Here is a 19327-nt window from a genome sequence, read left to right on the forward strand (position 1 = left end):
AATATCGAATCGATCCACATACCTCCTCATTTGCGTATTATTGACCACGTGATCTCATACTCGTCCATTAATACTCATCTCATTTGCATATTAGATAGAGTTGACCACGTGCAACTCATACTCTTCATCACAAACTCTGCTCACTGCATATTATATATATTTGACTACATACAACTCATACTCTTCCATTACATACTCATCTCTTTTGCATATTATAGTTGACCAGGTGCAACTCATACTCTTTCATCACAGCCACTGCTCATTTGAATATCAAATATAGTTGACCGAGGCAACAGACTCTTTTTTATTCTCAATCTTAACTCATTCACATACACAGTATAGATGGTCACACGCAATATATATGCTTTCATAACAAAATCAACTCATTTGCACATGAGATATATAGCTGACCATGTGCAATATAAGCTTTGCATCATTAACTCAACTCATTTGCATATTAGATAAATTTGACAAACAAAATTTTCATATCTAACTGATATCTATTGCATATTAGATATTGTCAACTACATGCAACATACAATTTTCATCAATATTAACTCGACTCATTTGCATATGAGATAGAGTTGGTCACGTGCAACATACGATTTTCATCACTAATGCAACTCATTTGCATATCATAGGCACCACGTGCAACTTAAAATTGTAGTCATAAACTAAACTCATTTACATATTAGATGTAGTTGACCACGTGTAACATTCTTTTTATCAATACAATATCACATTCTTTATGTTCACAGTCATTCAGTTGTCATCCATCGATTTCAAATATTATATAGTGTTGTTAAATATTTTGTTTTATTATTTTTCAAACATTAATCAAACAAAGAAATATATCAATACATGTCAATACTATGGCTACTTCTAGCTAGTAGGTGTCTAGTACATATTATATATATATTATGAATACATGAGTTACCACAACCAAAAATAATCATATCGTCCAAACCAGCGTACAACTACAACTACAACCCACGAAAAAACATCGGTGCATTTGCTTGAAGACGTGAACTAAGGAAAGACTTCACTAGGGCACCGACAAAGTTTGGTAACAGCAAGCTTTTAAGAGCGAGTGCCTATGATGTGATTACACGTGATGCTTGTTCAGTTATATATTTATGGAAGCTATGATGTAACACTAGCAGATCTAGACGTCCTCAATCGTATAGCATTCTAACAACAGCCAGAATTATGGGGTCCTGGCCCCTGTGGTATTTATGATTTGATAAGTAACTGACACTTGTTACATTTTATGATTGTGCATGAAATTTGTCTCATTCCTGTTCACCACGAGCAAGCAAACGCACACTGTTTGAGTTTTTTCCCGATAGTACATGTATATATGTGAGAGTGACCAAAAATAATGGAATCAAAACTCGTCATACTACACTTTCTATAAATGTTGTTTACTATATCAATAAAGGTTATTTTGACGCATTGAAATATATTCCAATTTCAAGTCAAGTAAGCAACGTAATACCACAGAAATATCCCTCAGAACTTAAATATTCTTGTAAGAGGACTATCTTTGCTTACTTCAGCAAATTCTTCGGTCACCTTTGTCATGATCTCCACTTCACATATAGTCAACGGTTTCTTGAATCCTACGAGCTGAACACTGATGTATCTTCCTCTGATTGGTTTGCCTGTTTCAAGTAAGCAATTAAAGATAATGGTCTCGGCACGTGACATTTTTCCATTTACCTTATGTCCACACACGGCATTCTGTCGAAAGTCCTTATTATAACCGATGCGAACTTCAGCTCCCTTGAACCGCCAGGCTGCAATCAAATCATAAAATATGTATATGATTAGTTACACCAACAATATTAGGACGAATTCGGAGTTTATGTTTTCATTCATTCATTCATTCATTCATTCATTCATTCATTCATTCATTCATTCATTCATTCATTCATTCATTCATTCATTCATTCATTCATTCATTCATTCATTCATTCATTCATTCATTCATTCATTCATTCATCCATTCATTCATTCATTTATTCATCAATCCATCTATCCACTCATCCATCCACCCACCCACCCACCCATCCACCCACCCAGTGCAGGGGTATTTTACTTAGCCATGTATACCCTTTACTAAGTAATGAAATATGCGCTAAAACCTGAAACTATCCACAACGGGAATATTTACGTGCAAATGCTGAATGGTTCTTATAGTTTGCGATATCCTTTATGAACAAATAAAAAAAAGACCAAAACAATTTCCATCAGCTTGTTAGATTGAAGAGACCATCACCTATGATGATAGTTATAAAAAAAAAATAAACTCATATTAGTTGACTCACAGCCAGTATCGTATCTATTGGTTACCACTATTTGATATATCATGTGCCCATGTCTCAAGTCCATCAGCCACCACGGTTCAAACTCCTTCTTTGTTTGACTGCAAGAACCACCATGCAAGTTGCTGTTCCAGTCCAAATCAGTAGCACGGTTTGCGATACGGTGTTTTTTCGTTGAACTTTGAGTAGCTACACCTTCAAAGGCGACATTGATCAGAACAGTAGTAGTTTCTTTTGAATCTGGAATAATGAAGATGGAAATGATGTTACAGCGCATGACAAGTTACTGTTCACAGCAGGCTATCTTTTTATACAATCTCACATAAATCAATATGAAACTGCACATGCCACACTTTAAGACAACAAGACTGAATGAATGCAGTTTCTTGCTACAATTTACCCAAATGAAATGAACTACACATGCCAACATGTAGACATCAAAAGCAGCCATCACAACAATGGCGTCCACGTGTCTGCTGCATCTAGCTGCAATACATTTGATTGGCCAATTGCAGCCAAACTACATGACATAGGAAATTGCTATCTTGCTATCTCTAAATGTGGAATGCACAGTTTCTTATTGGTTTCTGTGTGGTTGTATCAAACAGAGTCAGTGTATAGTAATAACCTGCAAAGCGCTGTTGTAGCAGTTTGTGTATATAAATGCATGAGTTGACACCATGATGCAAAGTGTATGGTTTATCACTTGTTAAGTTTTACCTTCATGTAATGTTATTTATTTTATTACTTTCGGTTTGGTGGTATGGTGTTGATGCAGCCACACCAACCTTAACATTACAGTATTATCGTTAAATAAACCCATGGATTATAATATATATTTCTGAGTAATGTATGAATATAACCTCGTTTGGGATCAGTGGTTACAGTATAGGCATGTTATAGTAGTCGGCTTATAGCATCTGTAGCATGTGGAGTTTGAGGCTACCGCTTATCTTGTATTTGAATGGCTAAAGTCCTTGGGCAAGATTTGAACCACGATTGGGCCTCAGTCAACCCAGCTGTATAATTAGGGGACCTGGTAGGATAGAGATTGCAATATCAATGCTTTAATCCTATGCACTTACTGTAATGGACTGTATGCTCCCCCGAAACTGAGGACGTATAAATGGCCGTTGTCCTAGTATAGGTCCGTACCTGGTGTAATAATTGTTACGTGCTTTTAAGCACACTGTAGATAGGCACTATATAAAATCAAACTTTATCATATGTAAATTATGCTTTATGAATGTGTCAAAAGAAGGATATACATTAATGACATTAATGCTTGTAACAAAATAACTGTTTACCTGATTCTGGCAGCACCAACTCATTCTTCGGTTGCTCCACTACATATTCAACTTCATTTACGTCAGCTGTAAGCAATGTGATACATATATTAAAGGCCAATTATTTGATCCCAGGATTTGGCATTAGTAGTATCTAATCAGTCGATTCGGAAGCACGGTAAATGGAGATGTTCTTTTATTCGAGACCAATTTTGTTATAGCTCTGTCATCGAACTGTATTTTCATCTTGCACGATCATGGGCTTTTACAATGAAATAGAGATATGTCTTACAGTACAATCTAATTGTGCCTGAGAGATCAATTTCTCTGAAAAATTAGAGTTCCTAAAAATCGTTCTAAAATTTGGCATATGAAAAGTTGTTGGTCCTATTAGAGTAAGAAAATTATTTGGGGTTTTATAATATATTTTTTTTGTATCCAGAAAATTGACAATCATCCAATAGAGTTAACACAGTTTCAGTGGAGGATGTCAGCCGCCATATTTGACTCTTTTGGAGTATATATCCCTTTTGATCAAAAATGAATGTGTACGGTGACTATTTTTTCTTGATTTAAAAACTGAGAATGTTTATTTTTTTTAACCAAGTTAAGTGACAAAACAAGTCATCAATCTTTATACGGAGGCGCAATCTATAGAGACATCTAAAAAAACCACCTCCCTAAGCCGACCTCGTCGATTTCCTTTAATGCTTAAACGGACGATTATTAAGAAAATAGGAAATAAACTCACGCTCTGGTAGTAGATCGAATTCCGATGAATAACTCATCTCCTCCGGTAATGGTTCTGGATCTGCGTACCCTGAAGAGATAGCAAGAAGTGATAATAAATGGTACAACTGTACAATCAATCAATCAATCAATCAATCAATCAATCAATCAATCAATCAATCAATCAATCAATCAATCAATCAATCAATCAATCAATCAATCAATCAATCAATCAATCAATCAATCAATCAATCAATCAATCAATCAATCAATCAACCAACCCTGCTGTACATCGGACAGGTTGAAGAAGGAAAATGTCTTTGATGTAACTAACTGTATGAGAAACATTTGTAAGCAAGCTAGGGAGTAAGACTGGAATAGGAAAATTGTTAAGACCCCCTAGCATAAAACTAGTGTGTATAATCATATGCAATTGGTATCAAATCATACGATGTATAAAAGAACGAAGAAAATTTGTATTTGAGTACGAACTGAATTGTAATGTTTTAGAACCCATTGTCCTTGAGTTCATTGTGTCTAAAATATCCCAAACTGCCAAAATGTGTCTTCGTTACAAACGATCTACCTGCGTCAAATTCTTTAACAATATTGTTCTCCAATAATATCTGATCTTTCCTACTGATTGGAAGATACAAAAGTGACATTATTTGTCCTCAGAAAAAATTGAGATCGAGGGGTGTTTACCTCAAAAGTGTCTCTATAAATATATCAACCTGGCACAGAGTGATAATATAAGTGTCAGTGTATAATTTACCTTCTTCTGGTGGTGGTAATATCATCTTCTCCATCTTTGCTTTAGGTGCATAGACTACCTCTGCTGTAATTAAAAAATGATTGAACGAACGAAAATCTTAAGTTACTGATATTAATATTACTATAACAATAACAATAAGAGGCGAGTGTCATAAGGGTCCAATACCATTTCTTTGTGATTTTACAAGTTTGCTTTATGTGTGATTTTTGAACTCAGAAAATGTCATCTTTTATTCTGAAAGATATGTCGGCATAAACCTGATTTGACGTTGTTTCAGAGCAAAGTGGAATTTGTGTTTTTGTTATTGTTATAAAAAAAATTGACATATTTCTCAAAATTTTCCGATAGTCCAGTTTTTTCTCCGATCTCACGAACAACTGGTATGGGTGGAGACGGATAATTGGGAAAAAAAGTTATTTAATATGACCTAAATAATCATAGCTTCCTGCCGAATATATGTTTTTGGCCTTTTTCTTCTTCAAAATTATCATTTTTGTAGACAGGCCTTTATAGCACTCACCCCTTCAAGTACTAACATCAACTTGTTGTATTAGTAGTACAGTGTGATACAGAAACCGACACAGCGCATGCGTCTTCCCGCGACAGAAAGATTCGTCGTAGTGGGCGCTGTTGCACTTGCTCCAAGCAAACGACTGACTGTCTGTGTAGGCACGGTGCGGTGAAGACTATACAGAGAACTCATTTGTATTTGAATATGAACTACGTGATAAGGTAATCTCCCATAAATCTTCTTTTTCAAGTTGATAATTTTATTTGAATATACAAAATAGTCATAAGTTGTGTTAGCTAAAATAATGAATTACCTTCCCCTGGTGGTAAAATTATTTCCAGTATTGGTTCGGCTTCAGGTACTGACTTACCTATAAAGGAAAAACAATATCTAAAGTGACTCATATCACAAAACTTATACTGAGTATATAATAAGGTAATCAACTTCCCCGCATGACTAAAAGATTCGTCGTAGTGGACGCTGTTTATTTTCTCCAAATACATAACTGCTCATGGTCTGTGTATTAACACGCTAAAAAGGCTACTTTCTGTACATGCATTTGAATACGAACTTAGCAGTTCACGAAAACAAACAAAGATACAAACGAACAAACAAACAAACAAACATACAAACATCCATCCATCCATCCATCCATCCATCCATACATGCATACATACATACATACATGCATACATACATACATACATACATGTATACATACATACATGTATACATACATACATACATACATACATACATACATACATACATACATACATACATACATACATATATATACATACACACACACAAACAAACAAACAAACAAACAGGCGAGCAAGCAAGCAAGCAAACAAACAACACAAAACAAACAAACAGACAGGTACAATTGGAACGTTCATTCTGATTTTTTTGGACGATCGATCAGTTGACTAAATTGTAACAATTTAAATTCAATTCTTGTCCTGTCCTAACAATAAAATGTGGAACAGTTGAAACAATATTTTGTCTAGCTGGACAATAAAATCTAGCAATTATTGTCGTGTTTGACAACGTTTTGTTTCAGGTTTCGTGAGATCCGCTGTAAATATAATCATTTTGCCAGACCATAATTTTCGGCTGACGCAACGGTAAATGTACGTGATGATAAACTTCTGACGGTGCTGCCGAGAGAGAGAGAGAGAGAGAGAGAGAGAGAGAGAGAGAGAGAGAGAGAGAGAGAGAGAGAGAGAGAGAGAGAGAGAGAGAGAGAGAGAGAGAGAGAGAGAGAGAGAGAGAGAGAGAGTTGTATGTTGTTGTATGTACACTTACTTTCACATGGGCCAACCTTTTCTACCTTTATCTCTTGTTGAAGTCCACAGGCGGTGGCAGACAGTCTGCATTCATTGGAGTATGTCTGACCGTCTGTACCACACACAGGAGCATAGATAAATGAACAGATTACCGGGCATACACACTCAGGGTTTCCTTCTTTTGTCACTTCACACATAGCACCGTATCTACACCTCACTTCTCCGCATTCCGTCTTCTGTTTTGTAGTTTTATCAACTAGTGAAAGAAGAAATGGTCAATGAACATTTCTTAACGTGGTCATATGGATGGGAATTAAAAGAGGTTTTAAAAAAAATAATCAATGAAAAAACTTCACTTTTCTTTTATACTTAAGAAAACGATGTGATATAACATAGACCAAGTCGCTAGTTTTGACTATTTTAAGTACAAAAACCTAGAAATTGTGTGCAAACTTTGTTATTGTACGAAGTAATTTGTAAACATAGTGTAAATATAATATGTGAAGACAAGTACTAAATTATGCATGGTAATGTACGCACGCACGCGCGCGCGCGCACACACACACACACACACACACACACTAATACATTATCGTTTGATTTTATTACATTTATTTACCGGTTAATTTTATCATTATCGGTAGTTTTGATAAGTTATCGGTTTATTATAACAATATCAGTTGTAATATCGCTAAAATAAAGAAAAAGGTCACTAGTTTTCAAAAATAAATTTACAGAATTAAGGCCTTTCGATTTAGACAAAAGAAAGAATTTTATCTGCCGTTGTAGGCGCTATAATATATTGATTCTCACTATAATCATAGACCCTACACCAGATGTAGGGTCTATGCTATAATTGAGGAAAAGCTCGACGACGACAGAACCCGATTTGTGCTTTGTGGAAGCATTTTTACCTTGCACATGAGATTGATTTGAGATTAGTATTATTTCTAACTAATGGAATATGTGCCTATTTTTATCCAGCGCGTGTTTAAGTAATTTCATCAAAATTGACCGATGTTTAATAAAAGTGTCGTGGTAGAGTTGTGGAATCGCTCGTTTTGATTGTTGACAATCAATCTCTATCGCAATACAAACTGGTACAATAAAAAATAGACCATTCACGAACTAAGTTTAACAAAAAATATGGAATATATACTCTAGTCGTTCTACGTCACTACAACGCGCGTCTGTGTCACAACAACGCTCGTCCACGTCACTGGTTCTGCTGTGTTCGAAATATAGTCAAAATGTTCAAAATTGTCATTACTTTTTCCGATTTTTCTGTGATATTACTGGCGCTGATATAATATGTTATTCTCTCCAATATTTTTCTTACTTCAGCCAGAAATTACTCGTGACCTAAGGGTTGTCATTACGAATCGAAGACGGTCCTTCGTATTTTCCTTGGCTGAACGAAAAAAAAATATTGGGGAATAAAGAATAAACCATTCTCCCCGTTACCAAAAATATTACAAAGTTGCCTTACCAATGCATCGACCTTTCCGTTCAATATATATTTTAGTTTGTTCTCTGCACATTGCCCTTTCTAGTTCACAGGTATTTCCATACGTCACCCCGTCGGATCCACATATCGGTGACCACAAGGAATGGCATATTATCGGACATGAACACGTGGCACTACCGTCTATATTTAACGTACACACACCACCAAATTTGCATGTCATATAATCACATGGGTCAGGTTCTCCAGATGCTTCAGGCATATCAACTATGCCACCACGGACAGCTAGATCAAAAGAATGAAAAATGACAGTCAACATAAGATAGAAAGATAAATACAAGGGCAATCGTAACCAGATTGTCATATCCACGTAAATGATTACACACACTATTTGATATAAATCCGTGTAGATACACTATTAAATCACATAAAAATACATACATACATACACACACACACACATACATACATACATACATACATACATACATATACATACATACATACATACATACATACACACACATGAATACGTATACATACATACATACATACATACATACATACATACATACATGCATCCATGCATGCATGCATACATACATGCATATCCGTACACCCATCAACCCACCCAACCATCAACACCCGAACCATTCTGAAATGTCAGTTAGCCCTACTACAAACTCAACTAGGATATGCAGCTCATAGAATTGTTTTGTGGTTGATGTGACAATTCCAGTGATCCAGTAACTGTGGAGGTATGGTGGGCTGATGTTTTTTTTCAATGTGTGTGAACGGCTCTGAAAATGCATGTTATCGGAAGAGCCTAGCCGATGTAATTTGAATGGGTAAAGTCATCGGGCATGATTCAGTATATTTGAATCACTATATATAGTGGCTAGTGATCACAGCTGCTGTAGGAACAGGACATGCAGTATACAAGATAGTATGTGAAGGATTTAACCCTTTGCGCTTATAGAGACTGTTGTGAACTGTATGCTGAACAGGGAAATGAGAAAATATACTGGACCGTCGTGCCGTTATAGGTCCCTGCCAGGGGTACAAATTATACAATACTTGGACTACACGTCTATATAAATCTCACATTGTCACCTTTACTAAAATATGGGATTATTGTTGCTTAGATAGTAGCTTAGTGTGACTGTCTGACTTTGGAAATGGACGTGTACTGTTGCCACATGCTGCCCACACTAACATTCTTGTTTCACCACTTGAAGCCCATGTTCCGTTATCGTTCCATTTTCAATTCGTCAAATGTTGTTATGTGGCAGCATCCATCTTTATGAAAACTGGCACAAGCTGAGTTGATATGTTTTGGGGTGTAATTTTTTTTTCTGGAACACTAAAAGTACAAACAGTAGAATGAAATAGTACGAAGTTTTTTGTAAGTATTTCACTTGAATAAAAAGTATATGAACTCAGCTTGTAAAACTTCAATCCATGCATAATTACACAATGGATACATTGAACCAAGCAACCCCATGGATCCAACGTCTATGGCGTATTAGTGTAATTGTATATTGGTATATTGGTGTATTGGTGTTATGGGGTTTGGTGTTTAACCTCTATCTATTCATCTGTGCAGATCACCAGAGACTTAGGAAACCTTTTGTTCTGATCCAATTAAAAGTCAAAACAGTTGTAAAGGATAGGAACCATTGAATGGACAATGCCTGCCTTGATTTTGCCAAACTGTGCATTGTGAAGACTGTAAATCTCGCCATTTACATTGAAAGGAAAGTGGCAAACTATCTGTGATGCACTGACTCGATCGAGTGTTTCATTTCTCAATAGGTACTCCTTTCGCCTAAGGCGCATAGATTACGTAAGGTGTGTTTAGCTATTTGAACTGAATTAAATTGAATTGAATTGAATTGAATTGAATTGAAATTTATTTAGATTATGGCAAAAGGGTAATTATGAAACAATGTCTTCATTATACAAGGCCCTAATGATTAGAACAATGGTGGTAATTGTATAAGGTCCTATTAATCAAAACAATGGTGGTAATAATACAAGGTCCTAACTATGCTAACTGTAGGCGGTTACAGCACCTAAGCAGCTTTAAAAGCCCTCTGGAGACATTGAACAATTTCTAATTAAACTGAGATAATGAGATTTATAACGTTAGACGAAGTCCAATGTTTGCTCAAAAAGGGGAAGATTTCCTCCCACAAATATTGGAACGTACTTTGTTTTCCCTAAATCGAACAATAATGTAGTGTTGTGTAATGTAAACAAGTCACTTGAGGATTTCGAAGTAAAAATAGAGACTACTTCTGAAACAAAGGATCGGTGTTATTTAGACAGGATTTTATAACTATGTATGATTGGCTTTTATCGCATGCTTCATTGTCAATAACCTCAGCTGACATATGTTTTTCGTCAGTTGTTGGGAATTCTTGCTGCCGACTAACGTGTAGTCGTTGTGTAGTCCTGATGTCGATGTAAGAATTAAAAATGTCCTCTTGCAGCCACTGATGATAATGTAACGAATATTCTGAATGGCCAATTACGCAAATATGTTATACCAGGGACATCTATGAATGGCATCTTTACTAACACATTCGAAGTGACTGTGGAGGGGAATTTTCAACTGCGTGAAGCTCTTTTCATATTCAAAATAAACTATGAAAGAAAGGTTAAGTTTCCCAAGTGGATTATTGCATAGTCCCAAGTGAATTGCATAACAAACTCGGCATAATTGGTGCGTTTCAGTATGTGGGGAATCTCTCCAAAGACTAATCTTGTAACCGGATCCCTGTAGCGTGGTGGTTAGCTCACAGGATGAGTTGAGGGGTCACGGGTTCGAATCCCACTGGAAATAGGGGATTTTTCTGTGACCGACCCAAACCCAGGGTGAGTGTTCTACAGACTCGATTGGTATGCTTTATCACTCAGCCGTGTCTCACTCACAAGACGAGTGGGAATTTGGGGGGACTTCTGGAGTAACGACTCGAAAAGTCGGGGACGATTAATCACACAATGGATGTATTCTCACTACTACTTCCATGCTCACACAGAGACCGCTTGTGCTATGTTTGCCGAGCCTGGGTGACTCCGGAATATAAGTCTGTGGACTGTCTGGGAAAGCATTGATAACGTGATAACAACGTGATATGGAGCGTGCAACATAGCCCTAGCCTGTCACATAGTCCCAGATCTCTGTAGTGTTGTGTGAGTTTGTGTGTATATGTCTGCATAACATGAATAATCGCTGGGAGCAAATCCCAGCACGAAATTTTAAAAAAAAATAATAAAAATAAAAGAAGGCTAAACTTGTTATTGCCTTCTGATATTTAAAGCTAAGATTTAGCCTAAGACATAGCAGTGCGATTTAGTAATTACTGAATTTCGGCGATTTTTGAATTCCTCTCATGTTATTTTGTCACGTTCGACGAATACATTTCTACACATCCATTGCTTATAAAACCATACATAATTTACAGACCTACTGGCCTAGCCATCCATCAACGTTTACACCGCGATTTACATAAAGCACAGATTTTTGAGAAAGCAAAACATTGTTGAAAATAACTATTTTGGAGTTACTTTTGCAACTCTAGGTTTGAAGAAATAACGGAATATGAAATGTGGGATCTAGAAACTTGTGAATGTATAGCATGGTCGCAAATAAATTTGAGCAAGTACAATTTTGAAATAAATGGGTGGATACTTCTATATTTAATCTCACTTGATGTTTTCTGATCAATGCTAATGGTAATGCGAGTGTCTACCACTCTTAGCACCCAGTTTTGCCCAGCCACAATCATTCATAGCATCCACATCAAGTGTAAAATAACACTTGGTCAATTATAAAACTAGCATATGACCGTTCCAACAGTAGTCAATTTGTAAATGTGTCAGCTAACAAACAACAAAGTGACTACAGTTCAATGACAATGAGTTCAATGACATCCACATGTTTACTCACTATAGTAGTTTTGTGACTAACTTTTGCTTTGTACTGGTAATACAATGTTTACAGCTTTAGTACAGTGAGAGGCGCCACGTACCTGGGCTGATAATTTAAGCAAAGTATACTTGATTATGGATTCTATAAACGACATTGTGGCAAGCAGAGAAATCGCTTAAATTGGTATTATGAGTTGTGTAATAATGCGGCTATTCACTGCAAAGCGGAGCTCTAAGTGCATACCTACACTTATCATTACATCTGACGTAATTCTATAGTGGTTACTTTAACTTCTTCAACTCCCATGGTGAATGTCTTCTCTCTTCAGTCGTAGGATTAATGTTTATCCCTATCCAATAATATCTCCACTTCATGTAGCTGGATTGACTCGGCCACAGTGTTGGTCCAAATCTTGCTCAATAAGGACTTATAAGCTACTATTATAAGAAACAAATGGCGACGGGTCAGGAGCACCGGTGACTTGCAGATTCCGAGCCGACCACTCTAACGGTTCGACTACATCCTCGAAACATAATAAATTAAAACCCAAACAGGAAAGTACGAATAAGACCTATATTATTATTATTATTGTTGTTATGTGCTAAAAAGATACAGAAATGAAAAACCTACCATGGTGAAAGCCAAGTAGAAGGTATGCAATAGCTAGCCACTCCATCGTTATGTTCTCTTCTAATTATAGACTGTTAAAGTTAGACTTTTCAAAGTGGTTCATTGGTATAATCTATGCATGGCTCTCGCTTTGTGACGTTTTGCAAGGCAAATTAAAGAAAATAGTGCCAATGACGTCGTAGCACAACTGTATTTGTCTGTTGCTATGGGCATGGTCTTGTTGATACGGATATTTGCATACATTTTTGGAATCTTTATTAACTTGCCCACCCTTCCCAGTTTTCATCTTTGCAATATAAACCATTTAGGTATTGCTAATGGCGTGTTCCTGTTGCTAGGCATATTTGCATACATGTTTTGAATCTTTATTATCTTACCTTCTCATCCCTGTTGTTACCTTTGTAATATGCATCATTATTTCACTGTTGCTAGGGGCGTGGTTGCGAGGGCCAATTATGTCGAAACGATTCCAGAAACATCCCCAACAAGTTTCAACCCCATTCACCATGCAGTTTCATTTTCTAAAACCAAAATTGAGATTTTGTAACCTAATATGCTAATGAGATCATCACGGTGTGAATACAACTTCATCTACACATCCCCAGACGCATCCCCTCATTACATTTCAGCCTTATCTGCTCAGTAGTTTGGGGATTGTAGATTTTTGACCAAAAAAGACACATTTTTAGACCTGACTTGCATATCATTGATGGGATTATCATGTTATGAAAACTTCTTTTTCTAAACAGCACTAAGAAGGTTCCCATTAAATTTCAACCCAATCAGCTCAATAATTTTGGAATTATAGCTTAATGACCAAAACGAATTATTTTTATTCCTAATTTGCATATCACTGACGTGATCATCATGTCATAAATAATTTTTATACCCTGAAGAACCTTGCAACCAAATTTCACCCTAATCTGGTCAGTGGTTTTGGAATTAAATATTTTTTTACCAAAAACAACACATTTTTAGATCTAATTTGCATATCACTGATGGGATCATCATGTTATGATCAATTCTTAATCTAAACCCCCCAAACAACAATCCCACCTAATTTCAGACCGATTTGCCGAGTATTTTTTTTTTTTTTACCAAAAATCACATTTTTGACCCAAATCACACACCATGGTAAGATAATTTTGATTTGAACAATTTCCCAATTAGACACCAAAAGGTAATATACCCATAAAATATCATGCCAATTAGTCTAGCGGTTTTTACACACACGTCCACACACACACACACACACACACACACACACACACACACACACACACACACACACACACACATCTATAGATAGACAGACAGACAGACAGACAGACAGACAGACATTTTACCATGCCTATAGCACTACCGAACCTTATCAGTTCAGTTGTGCCAATAAAGCTATTGCCGATAACTACGTACTTCTGAGAAGTCATTGTTGGTATTGCGTAGTGTACACGTACAATCGTCGTTATCATTATATCATTAAGGTGGCTTGAATAATGGGGTAGTGGTGGTAAGGAAGTAGGGAGTTGAGCAAACGTCTGGATTTATGCAAATCAGAGATAGTTCATTGTAAGGCCATGGTTCCTAAAAAGTCCCCCTATCTCTGAAAGAAATTTGATGATAATTCACATTAAAGTGGCCAGATGAAAGGGAAATTGGTATTCATAACATATTTTATTGATTAAATAAATTTACTAAATTGTGGAAAAAACGTTAGAAACTCTGCAGCCAAGGCAAAGACAAAGTCAGTCCTTATAACTCAATACATGGCATACAACTAAATATTACAAATCACTTCCTGTATGCACAATAAATTTGTTAACACAATTTGTAGTTATTTTGGTTATCACATGTGTCACAATAGGGAACTTGCAAACCCGTCATGTTGAATGTTGCATCATGGGAAATAAGATAATAAATATTCATCAAACAAGAATGTTACATTGTTTATAACCACGAATGATCAATTCATATTTAGCCTGACCAGTGTGGGAGGTTTATTTCATCGGTAACTCCAGATAACGATAACCACAGATAATCCCATATTCCTTTGCATCTGAGCATGCTCAGTCTGGATTGCAAGTTCTCTATTACAAACTTTGGTGGTTAAGAAAAACATTTACAATGTAAAAATCGAAAATAAATACCCATTTCTCACTCATCTTCCAACTTCATTGGCTTTGTTTCCTTTAAGCAATATGTTTTATAAATTCTTTCCATTTGTTAGGCCAAAAAAAAAAATATGTCTGGTTCTGGTCAGCGCGCGCGTGCCCTGAATACCCCCGCGTCGATCCTTTTTTTTCCGATAATTTTTGCTTTCCCGTTCCTTATTTACAATTCCCCGTCGATCAACACTGTATGCAAGGCTAGCGGAAAAATTTAGCTCGTGTGATGGCGCACTTCTATTTGGTAACGGGTACCCTTTTCTTCCAGTACTGCTGCATACCCATAACCCCCCGTACGATATGTATACGTAATATGTACGATGAGCGTGGTTGATGGGAATCACGGGAAATAGTGTGTTCACTGTGCTAGGTGGTAAACCGCTGACATGTTTCGAAAATGTCTGAATTGAGAGTACGTCGTGAGCAATCGAAATGTTGATATCAATTCAGCTGACTTTCGAGGTGTTCTTAGTTCTGGTGATCGTTTCGTTCTGCCTTCTGAATACAAAGATTTTCCTGTAGCGTAAGCAGTTAGCTCTGGATGTATGCGCTACGATGTTCGACACGTCTTTCCATCTGCGATGAGATGGAAAGACGTGTCGAACATCGCGCATCGTAGCGTATACAGACTGCGTATCAGACTGATGATGGACGGTGCTCGAAAGAAAACACTGCCTCCTCTACGTCCGTTGGACAGACCTATTTCTCGTTATTTAACGTTACAGGTTGCACAATGACATTATACAGTGGTTGCAAGGCAAGACTCATTATTATCTTGGATGGGATTATAACTGCAAATCACTGGGCGATAAGATAAATTTGTAAATGTGACTAGTGATGCCCTGATGGATGATTGATCCGCATCGTACAAAACTTGCCATACAACAGTGCCAACTTCCAGAGTTGTATGACATCTTCCGAGAGAATGTAAAGTGTCAAAAATGTGTATTTACTAATTTGCAAAAAAAAAAAAAAAAAAAAAATAGGAAAAAAAAAAAAACGCGCGTCGTCGCACCACTTTAGAAAGTTTACCCTGACCAGAACCAGATTTTTTTTTTTTTGGCCTTACATAATCATATATATTTAAGATAAAAATAAAATAATTGTTAATCACACTGCTGAGTATAAAACACACACATATATATAAATGATTTTAATATCAAAACTCACTCTTACCAATAGGAAACTTGCAAACCCGCCATGTTGAATGTTGCATCATGGGAAATGTGATAATAAAGACCAATCAATTAGCATTGTAAACAATATTGATACGTTGTTTGTAACCACAAATAATCAATTCCTGACCATTGAGGGAGGTTTATTTTATCAGTAGCTCCAGATTAGGTATTACGATAACCACAGATAATCCCATAGTCCTTTGCGTCTGAGCATGCTCAGTCTGGATTGCAAGTTCCCTATTGACAACGCTTGCAATGTACCAAACATTATAGTAATGGTTGTACAGTAATATAATAACTCATATTTCAATTCAACCTGATTCATATGCAATTTGCATATTTTGGGTATGAAAGGAAAATAATTTCAGAAATTGTTCATCCATATTTTCGCGAGACTACTGTCTTTGCTTATCTCTGCCCAATCTTCGGACACCTTCGTCATGACCTCCACCTCACATAGAGTCAAAGGTTTGACGTAGTCGATGAGTTCAATACTGATGTATTTTCCCCACAATGGTTTACCTGAGCCAAGTAAGCAATCGAAGACGATGGTCTCAGCACGCCACTTTGTTTTTAAAACTTTCTTTCCGCATACGGCGTTTCGTCGAAAGTTCTTGCTGTATCCAACACGAACTTCAGCAAATTTAATTCTCCATGCTGTAAGTAAAAGATACACAATAATAAAAAGTACGAACAGACAATAAGAGCGAATAATGTATATCTATTATCTTTATTACCAATCACTTTGACTTCTCCTTTAAATCGACAAGTTATCAATATTTAATACTTTATTTCCACTAGATACAGCTGAAACTATTACAAAAATGAGTGAACAACAATGAGCAGACGTGGAAATGAGGACAAACATAGTTGACAAAACAACAAATCGAGTTTGACCTAACTCGATGAAGAAAATTAGACAATATATACAAATACAGCAAGAATAACTTACAAATAATAATGGAAAATATGACCATGATACAGAACTTATGATGTGTGATGAAAAATATTTTTGAAAAATAATGAAAAGATGGCATCTATTATTTGATTTTAAGAGGTACTTCTTGGAGTATGTTTAAAAAATTACTCCAACAACAGGTATCTTTTATAAATAAAATGATTGGCTTCCAACCAATTGAATCCAACCTGATTCATATTGTTCCCCGTTATTTTTCTTCATTCATGATCAGTCCAGGACAATATGAGTTTCCTAAGGTGATACTTCCATGGTCTTACGTTACTAGTATAAGTCGGGAATATCAGAGACCTTATCCAAAGTTACAAATGTTCTTAAATAATGTCAGAACACTCCCACCCCAAACAAGCAAGCAAGCAAGCAAGCAAGCAAGCAAGCAAGCAAGCAAGCAACCAAACAAACAAACAAACAAACAAACAAACAAACAAGCAAAAGAAACAGCCGATGTGTTAATGATAAATTAAATTTCAATTCTTTGGCTCCGAATGCCAATCATTATTAGATGATATGACAAATATCATATCCATTCTCAGAGATCTAAGATTCGCTTTCAAAAGCTAACAATTACGTCACATCCGTTTACATCTATAAGGAAGTACTTACAACAGCAGTCATATCTGTTAGTTACCACTACTTGGTATATCTCGTGTCCATGCTTCAATTCAAGTTTCCACCATGGTTCATATTCCCTCTTTGTTTTGCTGCAAGAGTTTCCAGCAAAGTTGCTGTTTTTATTAAAATCAACGGCTAGGTCGGCCGGATAATATGCTTCAGTAGAGCTCTGAGTTGCTATGCCTTCGTATGCGATGTTGAAGAGGACAGATGTTTCTTGTGCACCTGATTTGAGAACGAGGTATGGCACATTAATCAAACGGAATATTCAACATATTCCAAACATTGGCAAGATTATTTTCTGGATGCCCTGTTACCAGGAATTTTACAACTTTGCGGACATTGGAAACCTTGCTAAACCTTCACCCGAAACTATATTTCCCTGCACGACATATTTTTGTAAATGTCATGCACTTAGTGACAAAAATAATAATAAGTTAACACCATTGTAGCATCCCAACACATACTGTACTGCAATGTGGATATGTAACCAATAGGCCACTCCAAACTGCGAACAGGAAATAGAGAACACAGCGCCCTCGTTCAAATTGGGGGTATCATCACCTCACAGTACTGTTTTTTAAAGGGCTTTGTCCCTTGTTAGTCTATATAGAAGTGTAAATCGGGGATGTTTTTCGTATTGTTCAGATATCGAGGAAAGCAGCAGTGCTCTAAGATTAACCGAGTAACATATACCATACATGTATACCCCTAAGGTAACACAGACAGGAAGTAGAGCGCCGCCATGGCAAATTTTGGAAAGGCTTATTGCCGTGGGCTAACTGTATATCGAAGTGATCGGACACAAAGAGATTGTTCATTGATTTGCAGGATGCAAATGAAGACTTACTCTTTTCTGGTAAATTTAATTTGGGTGGTGGAGTGGTCTCCTCTTGGGGTGGTGCAGTATAAATCACTTCAGTATAAACCATTTCTGTCAGCAAAAAATAAAATATACGTACGTGTGTTGACATATATACAATTTTACGTGTCAGTCTGTCTGTCTGTATGTACGTACGTGCGTGTATGTGTGTATGTATGTATGTATGTATGTATGTATGTATGTATGTATGTATGTGTATTTGTTTCTATTTCTTTCTTTCTTTCTTTGCGTGCGTGTGTGTGTGTGTGTGCGCGCGCGTGTGCGTGCGTTTGTGCGCGCGCGTGCGTTTGTGTGTTTCAAAGCATGTACCTAGCACTTAATACATTAAATACGTATACATGTCACGTTCCACCCTATGTATCTTTATACCATTACAGTCCTCTGCTCCAATCTAGCAAATGTTGTCTTAACGGTATGAACTTTACTTCTCTTTCCCGTGTAAGTAAAAATTGTGGAATAAATAATAAATGTATTTTTACCACAAGTTCCCGGTTCGCCGACATCGCAAAAGTCAATTCCTTGGCCTGTTACGACATAACACCATGGTCTGGATTGTTTGCT

At 36.5% G+C, this 19327-nt stretch overlaps 1 protein-coding gene across 1 annotated transcript; it reads right to left on the bottom strand.

The window, feature by feature from the left end:
* Nucleotides 1-1512: 1512 nt before the first annotated feature.
* Nucleotides 1513-18815, bottom strand: LOC144439816 (uncharacterized). The gene is made up of 11 exons (XM_078129049.1): nt 18734-18815; nt 17875-18108; nt 16818-16952; nt 8410-8670; nt 6940-7176; nt 5942-5998; nt 5118-5180; nt 4365-4433; nt 3635-3700; nt 2331-2567; nt 1513-1799 (listed from the first exon to the last, which is right to left on the bottom strand). The coding sequence occupies exons 1-11, from the start codon at nt 18813-18815 to the stop codon at nt 1513-1515; spliced, it is 1728 nt and encodes a 575-aa protein (XP_077985175.1).
* Nucleotides 18816-19327: the final 512 nt, after the last annotated feature.

Source organism: Glandiceps talaboti, chromosome 9, assembly GCF_964340395.1.
Source record: "Glandiceps talaboti chromosome 9, keGlaTala1.1, whole genome shotgun sequence".
NCBI lineage: Eukaryota > Metazoa > Hemichordata > Enteropneusta > Spengelidae > Glandiceps > Glandiceps talaboti.

Excerpts from the sequence above, each read along its gene's own strand:
- LOC144439816 (XM_078129049.1), bottom strand. The coding sequence starts at position 18,815 with ATGGTTTATACTGAAGTGATTTATACTGCACCACCCCAAGAGGAGACC. Across the intron at positions 4,434-5,117 it reads ATTACCACCACCAGAAGAAG|GGTACGCAGATCCAGAACCA; the intron begins GTAAATTATACA and ends CTATCTCTTCAG. Across the intron at positions 2,568-3,634 it reads GTTGGTGCTGCCAGAATCAG|ATTCAAAAGAAACTACTACT; the intron begins GTAAACAGTTAT and ends TCATTATTCCAG.